The following is a 27,792-nucleotide window of genomic DNA, read 5'->3' as shown; positions in this document are numbered from 1 at the left end:
AAGATGACAGATAACTCAGTAGTCCACAGGAACCGACCGATGAAACTTAGTCACTTTCTTTTCAGGGAGAGAATACTTGGGGTGGGGTGGGGGAGAACAGGGACAGGTTTCAACAAATGGTGCTAGGATAAATGGATATCCACATGCAAAAGAATGAAGCTGGACTCCCTCCTCACACCATATACAAAAATAACCTCAAATGGACTGAAGGCCTAAATGTATAAAATTTTCAGAAGTTACACAGGAGCAAATATTTATGACATTGGTTTAGGCAATGGATTCTTAGATATGAGGCCAAAATTAGAAGCAAAAACAACAAAAAAGAGATATACTGGATTTTATCTAAATTAAAAACTTAGGTGCTCCAAAGGACACCATCAAGAAAGTGAAAAGACAACCCCAAAACGGGAGAAAATAACTGTATATCATATATCTGCCAAGGGCCTAGTATCTAGATTATATAAAGAAATCTTACAATTCAACAATAAAGACAAACAACCCAATTAAAAATGGGCAAAGGAGAAGAACAAAGCTAGGAGTCTGATGCTACATGACTTTAAGATTTAATACAAAGCTACAATAATCAAGGCAGTGTGATATTGGTGAAAGAATAGAAAACAGACCAACAGAACAAAACAGAGCCTAGAAACAGACACACACAAAGAAAATCAACTGATCTTTGCCAAAGGAACAAAAGCAACTGAATGGAAAAAGGATAGTCTTTTCCACAAATGGTGCTGGAGCAACTGAATATTCACATGCAAAAATGAATGTAGGGACTTCCCTGGCAGTCCAGTGGTTAAGACTCCACAGAACCACTGCAGGAAGAGCAGGTTTGATCCCTGATCGAGGAACTAAGATCCCACATGCCACAAGGCACAGCACCCTCCCCCCCACAAAAAAAAGAATGTAGACAAAGGTCTTAGACTTTTTACAAAAATTAACTCAAAATGGATCATAGACCTAAATATAAAATGCAAAACTATAAAACTCCAAAAGATAACACAGAAGAAAATCTAGGTGACCTTGGGCTTCATGATTACCTTTTAGGTACAATATCAAAAGCATGATCCATGAGGGAATTCCCTGGCGGTCCAGTGGTTAGGACTCTGTGCTTCCAGTGCAGGGGGAGCGGGTTTGATCCCTGGTCAGGGAACTAAGATCCCACATGCCATGCAGTGAGGCCAAAAAAAAGCATGAACCATGAAAGAAAAAATGGATAGGATGGACTTCATTAAAATTAAAACTTCTGCCCTGTGAAAGATACTGTTAAGAGAATGAAAAGAGAAGCCACAGAGACTGGGAGAAAAATAACTGTAAAACACATATTTGATAAAGAACTAGTTTCCAAAATATATTTTAAAAACCTCTTAAATCTCAACAACCTAACTAAAAAATGAGAAGGAGATCGGGACACTTCATCAAAAAAGACAGAGAGATGGCAAATAAACATTTGAAAATATGCTGAACATACGTCTTTAGGGAACTGCAAATTAAAACAACAATGTGATAATATCGCACACCTATTAGAGTGACCAAAATCCAAAACACTGACACCACCAAATTCTGGTGAGGATGTGGAACAAAAGAAACTCTCATTCATGCTGGTGGTGATGCAAAGTGGTACAGCCACTTTGGAAGACAATTTGGCAGTTTCTTATAAAGCTAAACATACGCTTACCACATGATCCAACTATCACACTCCTTGGTATTTACACAAATGAGTTAAAAACTTCTGTCCACACAAACCTGCGCACAAATGTTTATAGCAGCTATTTTTGATAATTGCCAAAACTTGATGGTAACCAAGATTTCCTTCAACAGGTGAATGGATAAACAATCTGGTAGATGAAGACAATGGAATATTATTCAATAGTAAAAAGAAATGAACTGTCATGCTATGAAATGACATGGAGTAACCTAAGTGAAAAATCCAATCTGAAAAGGTTACATACTGTATGATTCCAACTATACGACATTCTGAAAAAGGCAAAACTATGAAGAGTGAAAAGATCAGTGGTTGCCAACCATTTAGAGGAAGGGAGGGAAGGAGAACAGGTGGAACACAGGGTATTTTTAGGGTACTGAAAATATTCTGATGATACTGTAATGATGTCACATATAATGTTATATATATAATATTACATATTTGTCAAAACCCATTCTATGTATGCATCACTGCACTTTCTGCACTTACATTAGGTTCACAAAGAATGAACCTAATGGAAACTATGGACTTTTAGTAACGATGTACCAATACTGGCTCATCAACTGTAACAAATGCACCACACTAATGCAAGATGTTAATAGGGGAAACTGTGTGTTGGGAGGGGTGGGGACAAGGGACTATACAGGAACTCTCTGTACTTTCTGCTCAATTTCTCTGTAAACCTAAAACTCCTTGAAAAAACAAAATCTATTAATTTTTTAAGGTGCAAAGGATTTCAATAGGCATTTTTCCAAATAAGATATACAAGTGGCCAATAAGCACATGAAAAGATGCTCAACCTTAGTAGCCACTAGGGAAATACAAATCAAAACCACGAGATAGCACTTCACAAACACTAGGCTGGCTATAATCAACAAGAGGGACAATAACAAGCGAAAAGATTGGATACCATCTTTTTTAGCCATGCTGCGCGGCTTGTGGGACCTTAGTTCCCTGACCAGAGACTGAACCCCGGCCATGGCAGTGAAAGCGCCGAGTCCTAACCACTGGACCGCCAGGGAATTCCCTGGATTCCATCTTGTGTTGTTGGTGGAAACATGAAACGGTACATGTACTATGGAAAACAGTTTGGTAGTTCATCAAAAAGTTAAACACAGGGACTTCCCTGGCGGTCCAGTGGTTAAGACTCTGTGCTTCCACTGCAGGGGGCATGGATTTGATCCCTGGTTGGGGAACTAAGATTCCGCATGCCACAAGGCATGGCCAAAAAATTAATTAAAAAAAAAAATGTTAAACAGAGTTACCATACAACCCAACAATTCCACTCCTAGGTATGTATATTCAAGAAAGGTAAACAGTCACAAAAAATTTATATATGAATGTTCACAGCAGCATATTCATAACAGCCAAAGAATAGGCACAACCCAAATGTCTATCAACTGATGAACTGATAAACAAAATGTGGTCTATCCATTCAATGAAGTATTATTCAGCCATAAAAAGGAATGGTACAACACATTTGAGCCTTGAAAAAATTATGCTAAATGAAAGAAGTCAGATACAAGAGGCCATATACTGTATGATTCAATTTATATGAAATGTCCAAAATAAGCAAATACAGACAGACAGAAAGTAGAAAGTAGATTACTGGTTGCCAGGGACTATGGGTAATTGGGAATGACTGCTAATGGATATGGGGCTTCTTTTAGGGGTGATGAAACCATTCTGGAATTAGGTAGTAGTGATGATTGTATAATCTTGTGATTATACTCAAAACCACTGAGTGGTATATTTTAAAATGATAAATTTTATGGTATGTGAATTATATCTTGTTTTTTAAAGATTTTTTTTGATGTGGAACATTTTTCTTTTTTATAAGTCTTTATTAAACTTGTTACAACATTGCTTCTGTTTTATGTTTTGGCCCCTTGGCCACGAGGCACGTGGGACCCCAGCTCCCTGACCAGGGAACAAACCCACACCCCCAACATTGGAAGGCTAAGTGCAGCTTCCACTGGACTGCCAAGGAAGTCCCTGTGAATTATATCTTTATTTTTAAAATACGTAAAAGGATTTCTGGCCAGCTTTGGGCAGTTTTGCTTCCTTTTATCCCCTTAGTTCACTGTGTAATTAAATAAGATTGACGATCCTTTTCAGGGTATGTGGTCTGTTTTATAGTTTACTGAGAAATGATCCATTTACACGAGCAGTAATAAATTGGTTTCAGGGGAGAAAATGATTTAGCAAAGAATATATGGGAGGATTGATCCTCTCACTCTCACTAGGGTATAAGCTCTTGAGAGCTGGTATGCTTACACAATGACTGATTAGGAAAACAGTACCCATTATTTTATGAACAAGCCTTGAATAAGTGGCAAGTCCTCTGAGGTGGTAGTGGGTCATACAGTAACCTTTAAGCAAAAAGAGGCAAGGAAATTATTTGGATAAACCTCTGAGAGTCAACTTCATCTTTTAAGAGTTCAGCAGTACCTTCTTGAAAGATCAATCCCCTCAGTGCTGCATCTCCCAGAGTGACTGGACTAGGTGTCAGTCTCCATGTTTGGGACATAACTTAACTAACCACTATACATTTAATAACTTTCCCAGAGGCCAAGAACAACATGCAAATAAACAGATTTTTTTTTTCTTTTTAAAAAATAAAACAGTCACCTTGCCAAAAACTGAAGCCATACAGAAGGACATAAAATGAAAAGCAAGTCTCAAAGACTCCCAGCTCTCCTGTCCAGATATGATCCTGGTTAAGTTTCTTGTGTAAATTACAACCTTTTATTTCTGAAATGTTGATTACTAATGCTACGGGAATATTACAAAGACCATATTTCTTATAAAGGCTAAGTCTCCTAGAGCCTGTCTGACTTAATCAGAAACTTAATCAGAGGCTAAATTCAGGTCCCAAATAAAGAAACTTAAAATTTTCTTGAAATCCAACACAAAATTTAGATCTAAATAGATTCAACTTAAGAAAAAAATTAAAATTAAAAAAATACATATATATGTTAGCTTTTAAGTCAGATTTCATTTTATTTCTTCCTATCCATGGCAAAACAAACTCTTCAAAGATTTATAAAAATAGCACAAGTTGGCAGTCATCTGCAAACAATTTATTATTAACTAATGAAGCCCTAAATCCAGGAAGAAAAAGTACCTAACACACTCAAGGTCAAAATGAAACAAAAATAATACAAGCACATGCATGCCTTGACAAATCAACAGCTCCTGGTAAAATTCCTGATACTCAAAAGAGAGATTTAAAAATAAATGCCCTGGGCCTTTATCACCTTCTGAGATGACCCATACTCTGTCTGTGGAGTGTGTTTCTCTCTAAATAAATCCACTTCTTACCTATCACTTTGTCTCTCACTGAATTCTTTCTGCAGTGAAAAATAAAAATAAAAATAAAAAAATAAATGCCCTGTATGTGTATGGCTGATTCATTTTGTTGTGCAGTGGAGGCTAACACAACATTGTAAAGCAAACATACTCCAATAAAAATTAATTTAAAAAAATAAAAAATAAATGCCCTGTTAATTTCAATGTTGCCTGTAAGCAGATCTCAACTGATCTTTAGATGATAAGGTTAAGATGAACATAACTGCCTATTGGCAGGGGTGGTGGGGAGGCTGAAATAACCTGGGAATTCCAAGGGGTGGGAAGTAATCCAATTAACAGAAGCACTGAAAAAGTGATCTTACAACACGAGTACCAATTTGAAAAATTAATGTCTATAGGCATTTTCTTCCCCAAATAGGGAGCAGAGTGAATATGGGAAATTAATTTTTAACAATATTCCTAGGATCTAAGGCAACTACATGTCTGGGGCTACTAAACTCTCCAAAGCCTGAATATTAACAAGTTCTTCACATGGTAATTATTCTAATATTTTAAATTCAAAAACTGATACAACAGTCAACAAATTCAAATTCTTATTAATTAACCTCTAGCTCTTCATATTCCATCCACAAAAAGAGCTACATAACTGTACCCTCTTCATTTTTGGGTTTTTTCCAGGGATTGAACCCACGCCCTCAGCAGTGAAAGTGCAGAGTCCTAACCACTGGAACCCCAGGGAATCGCCCTTTTTAAAAGATGAGAACAATTTGCCCATTGTGCCAACGAAGCTCACCTGGCTTCAACAGGCAGAGCCTGTCACAGGGCAGGAAACGGAAGGTATTCAGAAAGGCAGGTGACACGGTCATTCAGTCTGGAGTGCCTCTTTTCAACTGGAGTGAGCTGGTGCCCTAACATTTAAGACTTATTAGTGAGCTGTAAACAAAGCCCATGCCAGCAGAGGAAAGGGGCCTTTAGACCTGATGAAGAGTTGTCCGGGCATTCTCTTATCTCTTCTGTTCTCAAGGGAAAGATTCTTCTAAGGTGAGCCAAGTTCAGCGGCTCATTTTAACTTAGAGCAACTATTTGCTGCTTCGGGAGTTTTTAGCCATCTAACAGGATTCTCGTAACTCAGCTCTCATCCTGGCAGCGCTCTGCATGCCTGCTTGGGAAGCTCCTGGGGAAGCAGATAAAATTAATTAGGATATGGCCCATCAAAGCCAGTGCAAGTATTTTACCAGCTGTGTACAGGGACCTTCCCACAACCATGGCAGAGGCCACAGAAAACATATTTTTACCACAGAGAGTCCCACAGTATTGTCCTCTTGGACTCACTCTTCCTCTCTTTAGCTCTCTGCCCCGACAACCTCAGCCTATCCACCCTGTTTCTTCTTTCAGAGGCACAAGGATTTCTTTTTAGCTTATTTTTGAGAAAGGCTTATTTTTGTGGTTTACCCAACTAACCAGGAAATCAGGCCTGTTGGGATAGAAGGTAAAACCAAATAAATAATCCTCTGAATGTCTGGGAAGTGGCTGCTGGGCCTTTCAACTTCACGAGACACTTGGGCCGGCTGTGCTCTTCTATGCCAGGTCCTCTTCGTCCACTGTCACGTCATCGTTGGTATTTTGCTTCTGCTCAGCCTCTGGCCCCGCAGGGAGGATGCTCGTGACGGTGTGGAGCAGAGCTTCTATCTGCTCCTCTGTCAGCCGTTCTTCACTCTCCTCCACCATCTGCAGAAGGAAAGAAAACCCTCCGGGAGTTACAGTGGGGCCTCACAGACAGGCCCCTGCCCATGTTGTTCCTGGCCCCGGCCCAGCCCCTCAGCACAGAGCTCAGGGCCTAGCTCCTGAGCTGTCCAGGGTCTCTAGGTCCTTTCCATCTTGGCTCCACGGGAGAGAGAAGCCAGCTCAGATTCCAGGGTAAGCCGATGTGGCCGCTCCAAACGGGTCAGTGAAAAAAGCGAGCTGCACGTTAGCATTTTTCCTTAAAAAGCAAAGCCTAACAGTTCTCTACTCACACACACACACACACACACACACACACACGAATATGCTGTTTATGCAAAGAAAACTCACCTCTGGGGAGTGAAATGGCATTTTATATACTTTTGTATATCAAAACAAGCCCATCTGTAACTTACGAATAGTATCAACAACTCATTTGATGACTGCCCACTACGTGCCAAATGGCCTGTGTATTTTTCTAATCCTCACTACTACCACCACTGACAAGACCTGTCAGGGAGCTCTTGTGCCTGGCACTGCGCCTTGCACTTCACATCCATTATTTCTTTTAAACCTCACAGCAAGCCCAGCAAAGGGCAGAACTACAATCCCAAGCCAGACCTGCCCATCTCTAACACCGACAATCTAACACACACACCGTGGCCTTGGTCATCTCCTGGAAATGCAGGAGCCTGATGAGTGATGGCTGGGAAACAATCTCCCACCGCCCCATCAAAAGTCCACTTAGAGCCCAGTTTCTGACATGGTCCTGAATATCTGAACACACAGATGATATCCACAATTTGTAGCCTCACCTCTAATTCTCAATATGTTAATTAATACAAACATGATGTCATCAACCACCTCTGTAAAAGCAGTATACAGGCGGTCAAGTTACTTAACCACGCTCACTTAGTGGCATTAGCCATCTATCACAAATAGCTTTCTCAGTTAAAGGTGTCCAGGGTCCTACCCTATGGCATAACAATCTCTGAAATCTGGCAACTAAGACCAAAAGGAGTTTCAGAAAGAAATCCTGGCAGATTTAAGTAAAACATGATGACAAGCTTGGCTCACAATCCTCAAAAGGACTTCAGTCTGACTGCCTAGCTTCACAAACAACAGTACAGAAACTAAAGAAGCCAGGTGACATGCCCAAGATCAAAGTCCTGGCAAACCACTGGTCTCTTCATTCACCTCAGTCCAAAAATGTTTCCACAACTAGAGAATAATCCTGGGTGTTCTAGAGTTAAAATCCAGAGTGAACCAATGGGGCTTCTTCCCATCATACTGTGAAATAAAATGACCATATTCTAAAGATTCAAAGGCTCCATGTAACTTCTCTACTGAACAAGAAACAATCCTCAAAAGCCCACTTTTACAATCAGACATGTAAAATTATGGTCTGTAAAAGTTAATACTCTAACATACACCACCTCCAAAGAATGAAGGAGGAGGAAGGAGGGATATATCTGACTTGATAATTTAATCTTGAGGAAAAAATGATCTCTATTTCGCAGAAAAATGTCTCCAAGTTTATGAATAACTGGCACACACAGTTGATGATGAACTGTTTCCTCAGGGGAAGAGGGCGAAGGAGACTTAGACTGTCGTTAGTCCAGTGACAACCTCCCTCCGTTAGCTGTGCTCCACAGTGGACCAGGGATTTTCCTACAATCACTGACACCAGAGCTTCTCTTCTCAAGGATGTTGTACATAAAATGAGGACAATTTACAGACAAGTACATGGAGGCTCAGCATCACAAGGAAAACATGATCTGTATCTCACAGCAAGCAGTGCAAGGTCTTTGGAGACTTTGAGTCCCAGCTCCTTCTAGAATACCACAGCCTCAAGTAAGAGGTTTCTATCATTTCCTCTCTTAGAGACATTGTATGGCACACCAGAGCCCACTGGTTTGAAAGAGTTTGGTTGTATGACCTCTGAGGGCTCTTTTTAGAAAACCAAACAGAGAGGATTTTGACAGGCCACCTTCTTGCATCCCAATCTCTGGGTCTGACAGATCCAGTTTCAGCTAGGTGTGTTCTTAGCAACAGGGCTGACAAGCTTTACTAATTTTGCCAAATTTGCCGAGAGCAGAAGCTTTTATCAGCAAACAACCCTCAGGGATAATTAGAGTCGGGAAATTTTCTTTCCCAGTCACAGGAAGAAAACCTGAGCTGTACTAAGCAGAATGAAATATACACAAAAAAGAAACTTGCAGAAACCAAAAACTTACTAACCCCTCTTGGATCGCTAGAGTAAATAATAACTACATTATTCCTCACCTTTTCTTTCCAACACAGAAGAAACAGAGCCCAAATAAAGAAATGCAAAGCACCGTCTCAACATTCCCAAACATTAAAGGGTTCAAGTTGTTCTGAATATAAGGGCAAATGAAATGTAAAAATACAAAGTTTTTGTAGGCAGGTCAACATAAATGATAAATTTTTTATCATAGATGAAGATCACACTGGTTATCAGGGCTGTCAGACTGGGGTGCTGCATTACAAAAATGGTTGCTTCTCACTCTAAGCTGCCAAGCCTAACCTCTTACTTTCCTCAAAACAACACAAAGTCTAACAGCAACAGACACTTCTAGCTATATGACCCAGAACGGTTCACTTAACCTCTATGTATTTTGAGTTTTTCTAAAGTAAAACAAAAGTAACGCCTACAGTAAGGACCAAAGGAGAACATAATTTAAGCCATGGAACTATGTAATTCAAGCCTTTTTACAATCACTAAATTACAATAGGCACAGATGGTAGTGCTGTTCAGGATGGTGGCCTGTGAGGTCAGGGGGTTCACGGTCCTGTCTTTAGGCCAGAGGACTCACAAATGGTCCCAAATGAATATATAGCAGGGCATGGCAGAGGTCACAGAGCTGGTGGCTTCCTCATTTCCTCACACATAGCAGGAAGCTGGCTGTGGATCTGAGGATCACAACAAATCATGGCTGAAGTTGAAATGAAAAAAAGAAGCTTCAGTCTCCAAAAGTGAATCCTGACAAATGCTGAATATTGGGATTACTTCTGGACCCAGGGAGAATAAATGGCTGTAAGGTTAACACAGGGAAATTCTCAAGTCGTTTGCACTTTCCACTCCAGGGATAACCTCATTTCTTATCCATTGCTGGTGAGAAGAGACACTGCTACAAGTCTTGGTAAATGATCTGCTAACCCTTTGTAGCCAAATCCCAGGCTGGGAAAAATCTGGCCAAAAAACGGTCCCACTGCTGGGAAATAACACACCCAGTTTTTAACAAGGCCTATCTACCTGTGGAAAGGAGGGGATGCCACACACACCTTTCTCCTCACCATGTAGAAGCACATGGTTTGGAGGAACAGAGTAAGGCTTCTGAATCAGACAGACCCACTCAGCCACTCACTAACCAAGACTATGGTGAGGGCATTAAAGGTGACATATACAAAGCCCCTGGCACCAAGTCTGGCATAAAGCAGGCAATCTTAATAGCAGCTAATCTCACCAGGTAATGAGAGCTTTCTACAGGCTCTGGGATGAGGTCATGCTAATCTTCCTCATCTCTTCTCCCCATCTGTCATTAAGCCATAAATAACATATGTTGCTGATTAAAGTTGGAGGAGACATGACATGTGATCCTTAACCCAAAAGGGCAGGGATTAGTTTCTTGCTGTTTTGTTTTTTCTCTTTTCTAAGCTGAATCTCCAACACAGTCGAAAGCATCAGAATAATGAGGATATAAAAAAAAAGGATCTCTGCTTAGCCTGAAGGCCAGTTCCCCCAGAAAGGTACCCTTTATGGAAGGAATTCTTCTAATTTAATTTTGGGTGCATTTTGAAGGGGAGAAACAAAATGCTGAGAAGACAGTAAAAGTTTTAGTCAAAAATTAAATACCCCACGATCCTTTTAAAAAAAGTTTTTTTTGTTTTGTTTTTTAGCAACTCTAAATATCAGAGGTATTTTTGGCCATTTTCTTCTACATTTTTCTGAAGGAAATTTGACAAAAAGCTAAATACTTCTAAGACTGACTTTGAAACTGCTTTATTCTCATTTTATTAATTCTTCAGCCAAACTTTTCTTTTACTCGCAGTTGAATGGCCTGCCTAATAGTTGGAGCTTAACAGTGCTCTCTGCCCTGTACACGGAAGGAAAGTGCGGCACATGCCAGTACAGCAATCACTGGGTCTGTACCACTGGGCCTCATCTTCACACTCTCCTTATACCATCTCCGCCTTTTACTCTGGCTTCCCCAATTCTAAAGCTTTATGCTGTGACGTGTTAAGGTTCCACTCAATGGTTTCATGCGGGGAAACAACATGATCAAATGTGTGGCTTTAGAAAGTGAACTCTGATCGTGGTGTAGAAGATGGACAGAAGGGGGCTGGACTGGAGGCAGGGAGAACGGTGAGAGGACAGGTGCAAGAGCCGAGCTGAGAAACAATTACAGGAATTAAGGCAGTGCAGTACGGAGAGAAGAAAGAGCAAGAGGAGGGAGAAGCAAGAGAACCCGGGACTGACTGACTAACTAGGAGATAAAGGGAAGGGAATGACTTCTGGGCTTCTAGCTTGGGACACTGGGCCAGGAGGGTAAGAGAGAGCGAGCATGCAGGAAAGTGCACGTGCACTCCATTAACCAAGAGAAGATACAGGAAGAGGAGGTTAAAGGGTGGGAGTAGGGGGAGATAAACACCAGAGTCATGTCGAATCTAATGTTTTCACCTGGTTGGCAATAACCTCTACAGGGAAGCAATGGCCAGAATGGTGTAGGACATCGGGGAGACAAAGAGCTGCCAAGTCATAGCCCCAGACCCGACAGAAGGAACTGAATTTTCTCCAGTCTTTCCCTTTCCCAAAGTCCATACTAACTAGCATCAAATTGGTGAGGTTTCTTTTCACTTAAAGAATGGGTGGTCTGGCAGTCTTTTCAAGTAATGGCAGTTCCTGGCTTATCTGAGCTCAGCCTTTAGGACCCTTTCTACACCTCAGACCCAGAAAGTAACCCGCCCAAATTCAAGCCTCCTTCACTCACCAGCTGGATCTCAACAGCAGTCACTGGCCTGTGATTCAACAGCTGAAGCTTTTCAGCTCTGTCAAAAGAAAAGTACAGAGCATTTAAAACTCTCATACCCGTTAGGATTTTGAGTCTTGACCAAGCTGTTTAGAGAACACTTTGTCAGATAACAAATGGAAAAACAACTTGGAACATGGCCCTCAGTTTCTTCAACTGTAAAACGAAAGAATGGGAGTAAGAGAGTCCTATATCAGTGCCTCTTACTCAAGGGCACAAATGTGTATTAGAATCCTAATGGTACAGAGGCTTGGATTACAAGAAATGCATTGAGGGCTTCCCTGGTGGTGCAGTGGTTGAGAATCCGCCTGCCGATGCAGGGGACACGGGTTTGTGCCCGGGTCCGGGAAGATCTCACATGCCGCGGAGCGGCTGGGCCCGTGAGCCATGGCCGCTGAGCCTGCAAGTCCCGAGCCTGTGCCCCGCAACGGGAGAGGCCATAACAGTGAGAGGCCTGCGTACCACAAAAAAAAAAAAAAAAAAAAAAAGAAATTCATTGATAGCAGATGGCACAGGTTTAGTTTTAATAAATTTTATTTGGAAAATGTGAATAATGCTTTCTTAATCCAAATTATAGAAAGTAAAAGATTGACAAAATCATCTTGGTTGGTCAGCACTTAGAAATGGTTGAGAATTCCTTTTTGAGATTAAGATTAAATGCTATTCAAACTGGGCCTGTTATCTTAGTAAACAAAAACAAGGACTCTAAGGGGACAGGAGTTAATACACAGTAGTATAAGACACAGTCTTCTGCCCTCAAAGAGCTTACAATCCAGTTGGGGAAAGAAGACAAATACAAGCAAATTTCAACAAAAGATTTAAGTAACAGTGAAGATACTCGTTATCATCTGTCACAATTTACAGCTCCTTGCTGAAGGGGTGGTTGAAATGTGTGGACTCTCAAAGATGACAGGACTTGAAAGAAAGTGGCTTCAATTACCACCCTTGTGCAGGTGACAATTTCTACATTTCTCTCTCAATCTGACCCTGGAGCTCCAGCTTCATCTTCCTTTCTTTCTTTCTTTTTTAAAAAATATTATATTTTATTTATTTATTTAGTTAGTTAGTTAGTTAGTTAGTTAGTTGCACCAGGTCTTAGTTGCAGCAGGCAGGCTCCTTAGTTGTGGCATGTGAACTCTTAGTTGCGGCACTCATGTGCGATCTAGTTCCCCGATCAGGGAACAAACCCGGGCCCCCTGCATTGGGAGCAAGGAGGTTACCCACTGCACCACCAGGGAAGTCCCTCCAACTTCATCTTTCAATTCAATAAACAATTCTGGAATAAAGTGATGAGCAAGCCACAATTCTCACAGCCAGGTGTTTGGGGAAGAAGTACCAGTTACCCAGCTCTCCCTAAGCCTTGGTTTCACCACCTGTCAAACAGGAATGACAACAGTACTTACTGATCTCATAAGGAGATTATGAGGGATGAAAATCTTACCATTTATAGCAGGAGCAGCTACCATTTACTGCTTACCTTCCATATAGCAAGCACATTTAACCCTCAGACTTGACATTGAGATGGTAAAGAAATACTTTTTCCAAGGTTACACAGCTAGTAAATGACAGAGCTGGGACTCTGCCATGAAGGCCCATGTCCTTGACTCACACAGTAATTTCCCTGTAAATGGTAGTCATAGTAAGGCAGCTGTAGTTAAACTCTACTCCTCATACTCTACTCTACTCCAAAGATTCACTCTAGACTTCATAGAGGAGAAGACTCTTGCACTGGGCCCTTAAGGATTTTCTAGGCAAAAAGGATAAGAGGAATGGGCGGTCAGGGAAGGAACAGTACAAGTAAACACCCAGAAGAACAAAAATTCATGGAGTTTCAGGAAATGGCTGCTAGAGAGGCTGTGGGACACAGGTTGAAAGAGTCATCTGGGACAAGGTCACAAAGGGCCCTGACTACCAAGAGGCCAGATGTTACCCTGTAGACACTGGAGAGCAACCGAGGGAAGGAGTGACTTGCTGGGTCTAGAACACCTGAGAAAATGGAGGCAGAGACACTGTAATACTCAAAAGTTGTGAACCTGGGTGGCAGCAGCAGTAGCAGCAGGAAAGGAAATGAGAGTCTGGACCTGTGAAATGCTCCTGGTCACCCTCAGGTACAGTCAACAGGGCCTGACAACTGCCTAGGTTGGGTCGGCGGGGGCGGGTGAAGGAAATGCGAGAGTTAAGGCTTACTGTCAGATGTTTAGCCTGCTTGGAAAAAATGTATTAATTGAAAATTTGAATTTGAGTTTGTGGTACTTTTGGAACCACAATGAAGAGGTCTCTGTCAAACAGTCTAGTTTTAGTTCTAGTTTGGTCTAGAACTAAAGAAAAAGATCAGAGCTGGCTTTATTATCAAGGAGTTTTGTGAAACCACAAGAGTGGAAATTGTAGTCCAGAGACCGGCTGCTGAGTAAATGAAGACCCAGACAGAACACCATAAAACACCTCCATTCAAGGGGCCGGGAGAGAAAGCAGCAAAGGAGCAAGGAGTGAAAAGAGAAAAAGAAAACTTAGGAGAGTGGTGTGATGGAAACCAAGAGAGAAAAAGTTCAGGACAGAGGGTATTATCAACAATGTCAAATGCTGAAGAGAAGAAAGTAGGTTGATGGTAGAGAAGTCACTGGATTTGCCAAAAAGGAGGACACTGGTGGCCTGGGCAAGTAGTTCAGTGGAATAACAGTTAAGGTGACAGCTGGATTGTGGGGACTGGGGAATAACTGTGGAGGAAATACCTCTTTTTTTTTCTTTGTAATTCAAGTATCATCACTTCATTCAAATCTTCAAAACAGTCTTTATTCTACGTTTAGTATAAAAAACCCACACGACAGATGCACCACAGTGCAGCTAGAGACATACAACACTGAACTTCCACAACAGTCAAACATACCATGTAGAGAACACAAAATTTACGTGAACTGAAATTATAAGATAAAATAAAATCTAATTTCAGAAAACCAAAATCAAAAGATTAAGGGTCCAGAAATATTCTTAACCCTAGTGAGATTTCACTGGACTCAAGTCATTTTGGAGTGAGACATTCACAATATGACCCCGCTAACCCAGCTTAGGAATTCTTGGGAGCCATGAGTGGCCACATCAGGTACTCTGACAATAAATTGTAACCAATTTGTGATCTGACAACTCCCCTTAATTTGGCTCTAAAGTCATCAGGCTTTTCAAAGGCATCCTCCTTGTTGCCCCTCTTATTTTAAACTGTTTTCAGTACAGTTTGTATTGATATGCTTTGATATCAGAAAAAGTTCAGTTTTTCTGGCACCACAGCAAATTTGGGTTTGGTTCATGTATAAAGAGATCATGATCTTTAAGGAGGGTCCAAAGGCACTCTCCACTTCTGCCTAAGGAGATCCAAAGTGGAAATAAAGGGGTCTGTGCTTAGGGCACAGAGGGAGTCTCAGAGGATCCTTGTAAAAGACTAGTTAAAAGATGACAAGTGGGAGAAGTGCAAGGAGAGAAGGAAATGGGTCTGACTGCCTTCTGTCCTGCACCACTGATTCAATGGAGACTGGTGGGAGTGAATGGAAGACTAGGGCAAAGGGTGCGATTAGGGCAAAGGGTGGAGAGGAAAAGGCAGACAACCAATGTGTTTCGTTTACAACAAGTAATAAAAATCAAAGACTTACAGGAGATTAAAGACCAATCAGAATAATCTGGCAACTTTAATCAGAAGATCAAAGTTCTCTCCAAACCTAATTTCATGTTTTATTACTAAAAGCAAAGACCAGTATGGTACAGTATTACTCCAGAGAAACTAAAGCAAGGTCCCTAGGGCTGCTTCACTCACATTCACTTTATGAATGGATACACCCCCCTACATCAAAATACTTCAGGGCGGTAATGCTACTACTATAATATATGGTTTCTTATTAAGTTTGAAAAGTGATTGAAAGTTTGGGCACCAGAAAGACACCTCAACAGCCTGTGTCTAAACCACAACTTCAGGTTAATGTGACTAAAGCAGTTATATTGTGAGAAGCTATGGCACAGAGGTGGCCTTGGTTCCTCACCGGATGGTGCAGTCACCATCTGAGCCACCCACGGAGAAGTTTCTCTTCCACTGAATTACAAGGACATGGGCTCCCCGCATGACTGCAAGCTGCGCAGTGCTGGGAGGATACCCGGTGCTGTAGGAGGAACCGTGCCAGCAGTGGCCTCAGCTCCGAATCTGGCACCTTCATCACACCCTCCTCCCACCGGCACTGTTGAACCAGCTGGAGATGGGACCAACCAGATACTAAGCCATGGGGACTCTGCAACCTAAAAGGCCAACGGCCACAGACTAGGCCATGGGAAGATACCGTGAGGTGCCAGGAAAAGCAGCTGACACGGTGGGGACTGTGGCAGCCCCTGAGTGCACAAAGCTCAGATGGCAGACCTCTGAGCAGGCAGGTACAGCTGATCAGTACAGGGTGGAACCTGAGGAAGATGCAAGGTCTGAGAGTACACCGGATTCCCAGGAGGCTGCGCAGCGTAGGCCGGCTGTGGTGGATACTAACCCCTGCCGTTCATGGAGGCTGTGGGTCTGGTTCAGCTCCGTGTCATGGACAGAAATGACCTCTTGACAGGATAGAAGTAAAAAAGCAATTATGGCCTGAGGAGGGCAGGTTCTGAAGGGAAACTGAAGCATGTTTGTCGGCTAAGAACACAAGCAGGTGGAGAGGCTGAAATTACAGGAGAGAAAGGGAAAGACCCTCAAAAAAACGAAAGTTCAAAGTTTCTGCGAAAAGGCTCATGTTTCACTGAGATCACAGCAATGGGGAAAGAAAACGCAAATTTAAGGAGATGTGAAGGGAAATGAGTTCATTTTGGATAGTTTTCTCAGTGAAGCAAAAGTGAGGTCACCATCTGAGAGGACTGGACGTGAAGAGGGTTAACAGGACTAAAAGCTGCAGAGAATCGAGTAAGGAGGAGACTAGGAATAAGACTAGGAATAAGCAAGCAGCTTTGAAGGACCAGCTGAGTTGGAAAATATGAATCCTCACTCAAAACAAAATTATTTATTTTAACCATCATCATCTAACAGCATGAATAAAGAATAAAGAGTAGGAAAAGACATAGCTGAATAAATGAACATCTCAGCTACAAATCAATCAAAGCAACAGAACTCAGTTTACTGAACAGTCATTATCCTGCCAGGCTCTGAAATGCTGGAAACGTTCCTACAGTTGCAAAAAGGATAAGTCTTCTACCGACAAAATCATTCACAGCTACTCCCTGAAAAACCCCAACCTGGAGTGAAACCAACCAGTCAAGTTCTCTGCTCTGCAACCCCAGGAGCTGAGCCCTGCTGAAGTCAAGTCCCAGAACCACACATACTGCAGGTGCCAATTCTGGGGGTGGGGGTTACAAACATGCCCCCCGACTTCATAATCAGGCTTATTTTTATTTTTAACTCTACTTTCTCTCCCTCACTTAATTCACTGCACTGTAGCTCCCCCCACAACTGGTCACCAAAACTGTTCTCATTAAAGGGCACAGGGAGCTCCATGCTGACCGCTTTTTTTTTTTTTTAATTAATTTACTTATTTTTGGCTGCGTTGGGTCTTTGTTGCTGCACATGGGTTATTTACAGACCTGGGTCTCAAAAGCAAGTCCTTCTACTCCTGGCAGACACGGCTATACATCCTAAGGAGATCTCAGGATGAGACCTGGGGCTGCAAGCCAGGCTGCACTTCTTAAGAACAAAGTACCTCAAGCAAAAAATTTAAATGATTAGAGAACCAAATGCCTTGGGGAATTAACACGCTACAGGAAAAAATGATATAGCACTTAGTGTCAAAGTGATTTTAAGCTGAGTCTCAAAACTACCATTTTGCTGAATAAAGCTATAAAGTCAAATAAAACATGGTTCCTCCCAAACCCTCAAGAACTCTAGCAATGGAGGCTTTTAAGCAAATTAATGCAGCTCCAGTTTGTACTACTAGAACCAGACCACTTAAGGGCTATTAACTTGAATCTCCTCTTCCTGAGAGAATGGTAGAGAAAAACTCTTATCGGGATATTCAGAAATAAGAATTAAAGAGTACTTCTCAGCAGTTTCTGTTATAAATGTGATTCCCGTCTTAAACTGTACTGGCTAGCACAAGATGATCCAGGTCTTGATAGCATATGGCAAACAGCCCCCTGAGTCACCAGGCACTGAGGCCAAATGAATTCCAGTGGGCTGCAATAGTTGGCTACCTCCCAGAGGAGCTGGGCCTAGCGACAGTGAACGAAGCCTGCCGGCCCCCTCTACTGGTTGTTTTCAGAACAACACTGCCTGCAGCTTTTGCTTCCTACAGTCATAGATAACCTGTGTGTCAATAAGAACCCTAGCACATTCATCTGTCCCAGGAATCAACCATTTAACGAAAAGTAGACACTAAAGGGTCAAAAAGGACTTTACAAATCTTCAAATTTAGGCTCACAAATGGAAAAAGACAACTGAAATAAATCCTCCTGTGAATATTACAGTCTACTTTAAATATATATAGATTATGGCCAATCATGAATCAGCTTGCAAGGCAACTGAATAGTAGCCAGGTGCATATTTATAGCAGAAAAGATGTAGGGATTGGGAAGCAAAACACCAGGCAAACAGCTGAGAAGAGGTCTTAAAAATCGACCGTTAGGGGGCTTCCCTGGTGGCGCAGTGGTTGAGAGTCCGCCTGCCGATGCAAGGGTCACGGGTTCGTGCCCGGGTCTGGGAGGATCCCACGTGCCGCGGAGAGGCTGGGCCCGTGAGCCATGGCCGCTGGGCCTGAGCGTCCGGAGCCTGTGCTCCGCGGCGGGAGAGGTCACGGCGGTGAGAGGCCCGCGTACCCCAAAAAAAAAAAAAAAAAAAAAAAAAACCGACCATTAGGACTTCTGTTGTAGACAAGATGGAGTAAACCCACTAAAGCCTCTTTCTGCAGTTTACGACAACAACAAACGCAGGACAAAACACAAAAGCAAAAACCTGGACTCTGAAAACAGAAGTAGGTGGACTGGGAAGGAAAACAGAACTTGAAGAAAGCTAGAACTACTTGGTGGGACTTCCCTGGTAGTCCAGTGGTTAAGAATCCTCCTTCCAATGCAGGGGACACAGGTTCAATCCCTGGTTGGGGAACTAAGATCCCACATGCCGCGGGGCAACTAAGCCCGTGCACCTCAACTACTGAGACCGCCCGCCTCAACTAGAGAGCCCACGTGCCGCAGCGAAGAACCTTGCACTCTGAGGCCCACGCGCCACAACTAGAGAAAAACCCGCGTGCCGCAACAAAGTGCCTGCACGCTGCAACGAAGATTCTGTGTGCTGCAACTAAGACCCGATGCAGTCAAAGATAAATAAAATAAATATTTTTTAAAAAAAGAAAAAAGAACTAGTTAGTGTGGGGGATGGATCTGAGTTTCTTTCTTTTCCTCCTTTCTCTCATAAGCCCTGATCCTCAGGGCTGCCCTTAGCAGTACTGCCCTACAGCAGTAGTTTCACATGCAGCTGAAACTCCAAGAGAAATTCCATCTTTCTGGCCAGAAGATTGGGAAAAGGGGCCCCAGAGATCTGGAGATCTAGGTAAAGCCCACAACTCGAGGGCAGTTCCTCAGGGAGCCCTGGCAGTGGGTATATCCAGGAAGGGAGCCACTGTGGTCCAGAGTGCCAAGGAGTATCTTTTTTTCCCCCCTCTCCTTTTTTTTCCTACCTTCTTTGCCCCAAGGGTGGCACCAGTAACAAGTGCAAATGTAGGCAGCTAAAATGATGAGAGAAATCTAGTACTTGTGGCCAGAGGCCTAAAAATGGGGGCACATGTGGGCCTGAGAGTCTGGGGGCAATCCCAGAGAGAAGAGCAAGAGAGAGGATTTCCCTAAATTTGAGTACCAGTCAGCACAAATCTTAGGTTTAGCCCAAGCTATTCATGTGTAGAACAGCCCCAAACAACAAAGAGCAGAGAGCCAGCACAGCAAACACACTGAGAAGCGAACAAGTTAAAACATAACTCCAGTCTCATATGCAAAAAAGATCCAAAGCAGGAGAACAAACAGTTTAAAACCTAAACTGATATTGAAATCCTTGCCATATAAGCCAAGACAGACTTGAGGTGTGAACATAACTGGACTGACCACCTGCTAAAAGAAACAAAAAAAAGCAACATTAACCAGAGGCGTTTCACAGGATCCAGAGTTCTAAACAATATAATATGCAAAATGTCCAGGATACAATCTAAAATTATCTCAATGAGGGAAATATCACTCATTCTCAAGGGAAAAGTTAATCAACAGATACCAAACCTATGATGACCCAGATGTTAGAATTATCAGACAAAAACTTTAAAGTAGCTATTATTACAACATGAGATATAAACAAACATTCTGCTTTTTTTTAAGACATTCTTGAAATGAATGGAATAATAAAAGTTCTCAGGAAAGAGAAATTATAAGTAGTAAACAAATGAAAATTTTAGAACTGAAAAATATATGAAATTTAAAAATTCACTATGTGGGCTTAATAACAAAATAGAGTTGACAGAAGAAAAGAGTCTGCGAACGTACAGACAGTTCAGTAAAAATTACCCCATTTGAACAACAAAGAGGGAAAAAAATGAACAGAGAGGATTCAGGGAAGATGGCAGAGCAGGAAGAACCAGGTATCTGCCTCCCCACCACCTAGACGACAACCATCTAGACAACTAGACCTAAATGTAAAATGCAAAACTATAAAACTCCCAGGAGATAACACAGGAGAAAACCTAGATGACCTTGCATATGGTAATTACTTTTTAGATACAACACCAAAGACACAATCCACAAAAGAAATAATTCATAAATTGGACTTCATTAAAATTAAAAATATTTGCTCTATGAAACACAAAGTCAAGAAAACAAGATAAACCACAGACTGAGAGAAAATATTTCCAAAAGACATGTGATAAAGGACGGTTATCCAAAACACAGAAAGAATTCTTAAAACTCAGCAATAAAAAAACCAAACAACCCTATTTTTAAAATGGGCAAAAGAACTACTTACAATAGCCAAGACATGGAAGCAACCCAAGTGCCCCATCAACAGATGACCGGATTAAAATGTGGTGTGTGTGTGTATATATACACACACACACACACACACACACACACACACACACAATGAATTATTAACTAAAAAAAATGAATGAAACCAATAAAAAAACCAAACAACCCTATTTTTAAAATGGGCAAAAGAACTACTTACAATAGCCAAGACATGGAAGCAACCCAAGTGCCCCATCAACAGATGACCGGATTAAAATGTGGTGTGTGTGTGTATATACACACACACACACACACACACACACATACACACAATGGAGTATTAACTAAAAAAAATGAATGAAACACTGCTATTTGCAGCAATGTGGATTGACCTAGAGAATATTATGTGTAGTGAAATAAGTCAGACAGAGAAAGACAAATACTATACAATATTGCTTATATGCAGAACCTAAAAAAATAATACAGGGACTTCCCTGGCGGTCCAGTGGTTAAGACTCCATGCTTCCACTGCAGGGGGCATGGATTCGATCCTTGGTTGGGGAACTAAGATCCCACATGCTGCACGGATTGGCCAAAAAAATTTTTAATTAAAAATAATTTTAAAATAAAAAAATAATACAAATGAAAACATATGCAAAACAGACTCACAGATATATAAAACAAACTTGTGGTTACCGAAAGGGAGGGGGAAGGAGAGGGGACAAATTATGGGTATGGGATTAACAGATACAAATTACTACACATAAAATAGATAAGCATCAAGGATTTACTACATAGCATAGGGAATTATACCCATAATCTTGTAATAACCTATAATGGAGTATAATCTGCAAAAAATACTCAATCACTAGGCTGTACACCTGAAACTAACACAATATTGTAAATCAACTATACTGGAAAAAAAAAGAGACAAACAAACAAGAAATAAGTGGATGAAAGGGACTTCCCTGGTGGCACAGTGGTTAAGGATCCGCCTGCCAACGCAGGGGACATGGGTTTGAGCCCTGGTCCGGGAAGATCCCACATGCGGCGGGAGCAACTAAGCCCATGCGCCACAACTACTGAGCCTGTGCTCTAGAGCCCGCAAGCCACAACTACTGAGCCCGTGTGCCACAACTAATGAAGCCCATGCGCCTAGAACCCATGCTCTGCAACACGGGAAGCCAATGCAATTAGAAGTCCAAGAAATCACAAGGTAAACAGTTAAGTATGTTAAGAAACATACTTAACTGTTAAGTATGTTAAGTATGTTAAGAAACAGTTAAGTATGGCCCATTCAAAGGAAAAAAATAAATAAATAGAAAACGTCCCTGAAAAAAACCTGATGGCTGGTCTACTAGAAAAAGGCTTTAAAACAACTGTCTTAAAGAGGCTCCAAGAATTAGGGGCTTCCCTGGTGGCGCGGTGGTTAAGAATCCGCCTGCTAAGGCAGGGGACACAGGTTCGAGCCCTGGTCCGGGAAGATCCCACATGCCACGGAGCAACTAAGCCAGTGCACCACAACTACTGAGCCTGTGATCTAGAGCCCACAAGCCACAATTACTGAAGCCTGTGTGCCTAGAGCCCATGCTCCACAACAAGAGAAGCCAATGCAATTAGAAGCCTGCGTACCGCAACAAAGAGTAACCCCCACTCACCACAACTAAAGAAAGCCGCACACAGCAACAAACCCAACGCAGCCAAAAATTAATTAGCTAATTAATTTTTTAAAAAATAATAATAAAAAAAAGATGCTCCTAATTAAAGGAAGATGTGGAGAAAGTAAAGGAAACAATGTATAAACAAAATAGAAATATCAATAAGAGACACAAACAAACAAACAAAACAAAAAGAAATTCCAGAGCTGGAAAGTACAATGACTGAAATGAAAAACACTAAAGGGATTTGAAGGCAGATATGAACAGGCAGAACAAAGAATCGATGAACTTGAACAGAAAAAAAGAAGATTAAAGAAAAGTGGACAAAGCCTAAGGGGTCTGTGGAGCACCAAGAAGTGGACCAACATATACAGTTTGGAATCCATGGGACATTTAAAATATACTTATGATTAATCAGGGAACATATTAAAGAAAATAGGTGCTATCATTCTCTTCTTCAAACCCACTTGCAATTGTTTTCATTACTTGTTCTTTTCTGAATTTCAGTGATTTTTGACCATGGCTTCTCTCTCCTAGACTTTAATCTCTTAGAATGCAGGAGTAATACTATTTGTTATTTATTTAATCATAATTTGTGAAACTTTCTGAGAAATTAAGTGACGTGTGTGTGTGTGTGTGTGTGTGTGTGTGTGTGTGTGTGTGTGTAACAACGGAATATTACTCAGCCATAAAAAAGGATGAGGGCTTCCCTGGTGGCGCAGTGGTTGAGAATCTGCCTGCTAATGCAGGGGACACGGGTTCGAGCCCTGTTCTGGGAGGATCCCACATGCCGCGGAGCAACTAGGCCCATGAGCCACAACTACTGAGCCTGTGCGTCTGGAACCTGTGCTCCGCAACAAGAGAGGCCGCGATAGTGAGAGGCCCACGCACCGTGATGAAGAGTAGCCCCCGCTTGCCACAACTAGAGAAAGCCCTCGCACAGAAATGAAGACCCAACACAGCAAAAATAAATAAATTAATAAACTCCTACCCCCAACATCTTCAAAAAAACCCACAATGTTCACAATGTTATCATGACACATCAATATAAACAAATAATGATAGTTTAAAAAAAAAAAGAATGAAATAATACCATTTGCGGCAACATGGATGGACCAATAGATTATCATACTAAGTGAAGTAAGTCAGACAGAGAAAGACAAATATCATATGATATCACTTATATGTGGAATCTAAAAAAAAAAAAAAATACAAATGAACTTTTTTACAAAACAGAAAAAGACTCACAGACATAGAAGACAAATTTATGGTTACCAAAGGGGAAAGGAGGGGAAAGGTGTGGAGGGAAAAATTAGGGATTTAGGATTAACAGACACACTAGTATATCTAAAGTAGATAAACAACAAGGACCCACTATATAGCACAGGGAACTATATTCAATATCCTGTAATAACCTATAATGGAAAAGAATTCTGAAAAAGAATACATATATATATATAGGTATAACTAAATCACTATACTGTACACCTGAAACTACCACAACATTGTAAATCAACCATACTTCAATTAAAAAGTTTCCTTGTCTTTAAACAACAAAAACAGAGGCTTGGGGACTGTAGAACAATCATCAGAGTTCTAACAGTTGTGTCTTTGGAGTTCTGAAAAGAAAGGAGGAAGACACTGGGGCAGAAAAAAATATTTAAAGAAACAATGACCCAAAACTTCACAAATTGGGTAAGACACAAAAATTTACATAATCAAGAAGCTCAGCAAAGATAAACTAAAAAAAAAATCATAATCAAATCTTCAAAGACCAAACATAAAGAAAAGTATTGAAAACAGTCAGAGGAAAACAATACATTACATATTGGCATGACCACAGATTTCTCGTCAGAAACCATGGCAATCAGAAGACACTGAACTAACATCTTTAACGTGCTGAAAGAAAAGATCATTCAACCCTGTGAAACTACCCTTCAGGAATGAAAGAAAATAATAATATTCTCATTTGAAAGAAAACTGTAGCCAGCAGGCCTGTTCTAAAAGAACGATAGAGGAAATTCTTCAGGCTGAATGATAAAAAGTAAACATGGAACAGGAATGAATGAAGAGCAAAAGAAATAGCAAAATTCTGGGTAAATATAAAAGACTGTTTTTGTCCTCTTATGTTCTTTAAAATATGTAGAAGTATAGAACGTAAGTAATAAAATACTGCTAAACACTATTTTCAACATATATAGATATAATAAATACGACAACTGTAACAAAAGGGAGAAGATAAAATAAGAAGTGTTGACGAGGATGTGGAGAAATTAGAACCCTTGTGCGCTGTTTGTGGGAATGTAAAATGGAGCAGACACTATGGAAAATAGTATGGCAGTTCCTCAAAAAATTAAAAATAGAATTATCATAAGATCCAGCAAATTTGGCTTCTGGGTATATACTCAAAAGAACTGAATGCTGGGTCTCAAAGAGATATTTGTACATTCATGTTCATAGCAGCATCATTATGTGCATCAGCCAAAAGGTGGAAACAACCCAGGTATACATCAGTTGATAAATGAATAAACAAAACGTCATATATACATAAAATGTAATACTATGCAGACTTCAAAAGGAAGGAAAATCTGACACATACTATAATATCAATGAACCTTGAAGACATAATAAATGAAATAAGCCAGTCACAAAAGAAAAAATACTGTATGACTCTCATATGAGGTACTTAAAGTAGCCAACTTCATGAGGCATAAAGCAAATTGGTGGTTACCAGGGCTAGAGGGTACAGAATATGGGGAGTCATTGCTTAATGGGTATAGAGTTTTAGTTTTGCATGATGAAAAACTGTCCTGTGGATGGATGGCAGAGATGTACAACAATTATATATATCTAATGTCACTGAATTACACACTTTAAAATGGTTAAAATAAAAAGATAACAATATTAAATAATATTCAGACTCTTTTTTTAAGACAAATACTATATGATTCTAATTACATGAGGTATATAGAATAGTCAAATCCACAGAAACAGAAAAGAGTGGTGGTGTCAGGGGTTGGGGAGAGTAGGGAATGGGGAGTTGTTTAATTGGTATACAGATTGTTTTGTAAGATTTTAAAAGTTCTGGGGACTTCCCTGGTGGTGCAGTGGTGAAGACTCCACTCTCCCAATGCAGGGGGCCCAGGTTCGATCCCTGGTCACGGAACTAGATCCCACATGTGTGCCGCAACTAAGAGTTTGCATGCTGCAACTAAGGAGCCTGTGAGCCACAACTAAGGAGCCGGTAAGCCACAACTAAGAAGCCCGCGAGCTGCAACAAAGGAGCCCGCCTGCTGCAACAAAGACCCAGCACAACCAAATAAATTAAAAAAAAAATTCTGGGTATTGGTTACTCACAATGTGAACACTATACTTAACATAGATGAACTGTAGACTTACAAGTGGTTAAGATGGTAGGGCTTCCCTGGTGGCACAGTGGTTAAGAATCCACCTGCCAATGCAGGAGACAAAGGTTCGAGCCCCGGTCCAGGAAGATCCCACATGCCTCAGAGCAACTAAGCCCACGCACCACAACTACTGAGCCTGCGCTCTAGAGCCTGCAAGCCGCAACTACTGAGCCCATGTGCCACAACTACTGAAGTCCATGCGCCTAGAACCTATGCTCCGCAACAAGAGAAGCCACTGCAATGAGAAGCCCACGCACCGCAACAAAGACCCAACGCAGCCAAAAGAATAAATTTTTTTTAAAAATGGTTAAGATGGTAAATTTTATGTTACGTGTATTTTCTCACAAAAATAAAACAAACTGTAAACATACACACAAGCACACACATGCACACATCTGAAAGATGTTTGTCTTCAGAGTTCATTTAGAGAAGAGAGGCAAGGGGAGAAGGGCACTTAGTTTACTGATACTGTATCAACTGTGCTCCTGAAGTAACACCAAATGTTTCCTCCAAAAGAAAATTACTGATTATTCTCAATGAATGACAAAAGCTTTTTGGATTTATCAGCTCTAGTATCAATTCTAAAAGACTAGGGCTAGTTTTCTTCTCATGGAAACTTCTGATCTAATTCTTAATGTTTTTAATTCCTACCAACTTAACTTATTCAAGAAAGTCACCAAGAAAGTAAATGAGCACTAGAAGAGCAGACAGAATACTATCAAGCCATTTTTGCCCCAAACAAACACAAATGTCAAATGACTTAATTCATCAACTTTATAAAAAGCACTTCAATTTGTGAATCCCGTTTTTCAACCAATTTCGTCTGAATGCTGGGAAGGGGTTATGGGAAGATTTTTGGGAAAGATTTTTTTTTTTTTTTTTTTTTTGGGGTACGCGGGCCTCTCACTGTTGTGGCCTCTCCCATAGCGGAGCACAGGCTCCGGACACGCAGGCTCAGCGGCCATGGCTCACGGGCCTAGACGCTCCGCGGCATGTGGGATCTTCCCGGACCAGGGCACGAACCCGTGTCCCCTGCATCGGCAGGCAGACTCTCAACCACTGCGCCACCAGGGAAGCCCTGGGAAAGATTTTTGAGATTAAAAAGCCCACTACATTCTGTTTCTGGCTCTAGAAGGAGCCCACTGTCTAAGTCTCAGTTGTCTCATCTACAGTACCATGACCCTGGGACTTCCCTGGTGGTGCAGTGAGAATCCGCCTGCCAATGCAGGGGACACAGGTTCGATCCCTGGTCCAGGAAGATCCCACATGCCGCGGAGCAGCTAAGCCCGTGCACCACAACTACTGAGCCTGTGCTCTAGAGCCCGCGAGCCTAGAGCCCGTACTCCACAACAAGAGAAACCACCACAACGAGAAGCCCACGCACAGCAACGAAGACCCAAAGCAGTAATCAATCAATCAATAAATCAATCAATAAATCAATCAATAAATTTATACAATACCATGACCCTACGCCCTGTATATTGATTACAATTCAAAACCCAACCTAATATAAATACACAGTTGCTGAGGATGACTTTTATAAGCTACCATTTTCATTATGTGTCAGTGTTTTCCCACTTAAGATTATTTTTACTTACTTGGTTAACTTGTGGCTTTTCACTGCTGTGAGAAATTCTCTCACAATCTCAGGACTCTGGTGCCTGCATGGTGTTTTTGATATGTATTTTAATGTCTAAAAAAAAAAAAAAAAAGAGAAAGGCAAGCATAAGACAAACAATCCCGAATGACAAAAAGAGAAGGCAATGGCTATAATTTAGTATTCTAAAATTTTGCTTCAAAAATCTTTTGTAGGGGCTTCCCTGGTGGCGCAGTGGTTGCGCGTCCGCCTGCCGATGCAGGGGAACTGGGTTCGCGCCCCGGTCTGGGAGGATCCCACATGCCGCGGAGCGGCTGGGCCCGTGAGCCATGGCCGCTGAGCCTGCGCGTCCGGAGCCTGT

The 27,792-nt window shown here is 41.4% G+C and overlaps 2 protein-coding genes and 1 pseudogene across 3 annotated transcripts in view; all 3 read right to left on the bottom strand.

Annotated features, from left to right (window-relative positions):
- TPST1 (tyrosylprotein sulfotransferase 1) overlaps positions 1 to 5,890 on the bottom strand; it is a 185,309-nt gene extending 179,419 nt beyond the window's left edge. Inside the window, exon 1 of the mRNA XM_007106745.3 lies at positions 5,814 to 5,890. The gene's annotated coding sequence lies outside the window, so the exon portion shown is untranslated. The remainder of the gene's footprint in view (positions 1 to 5,813) is intronic.
- The window catches only part of CRCP (CGRP receptor component), a 31,908-nt gene continuing 8,802 nt past the window's right edge, over positions 4,687 to 27,792 (bottom strand). The window contains exons 2-4 of one of the 2 annotated variants that reach the window (XM_055089724.1): positions 27,433 to 27,527; positions 11,755 to 11,812; positions 4,687 to 6,748 (exon numbers count right to left, since the gene is read on the bottom strand). In XM_055089724.1, the coding sequence (XP_054945699.1) occupies positions 6,599 to 6,748; positions 11,755 to 11,812; positions 27,433 to 27,527 (303 nt within the window). In that variant the 3' untranslated portion in view covers positions 4,687 to 6,598. The remainder of the gene's footprint in view (positions 6,749 to 11,754; positions 11,813 to 27,432; positions 27,528 to 27,792) is intronic. The other variant, XM_028500105.2, reaches the window with a different exon arrangement.
- On the bottom strand, positions 15,812 to 17,233 carry LOC102981643 (DAZ-associated protein 2-like; annotated as a pseudogene).

Source organism: Physeter macrocephalus, chromosome 14 (assembly GCF_002837175.3).
Source record: "Physeter macrocephalus isolate SW-GA chromosome 14, ASM283717v5, whole genome shotgun sequence".
Taxonomy (NCBI): domain Eukaryota; kingdom Metazoa; phylum Chordata; class Mammalia; order Artiodactyla; family Physeteridae; genus Physeter; species Physeter macrocephalus.
Note: the sequence above shows the minus strand (reverse complement) of the source record. Positions and strands in the feature narration are given on the sequence as shown.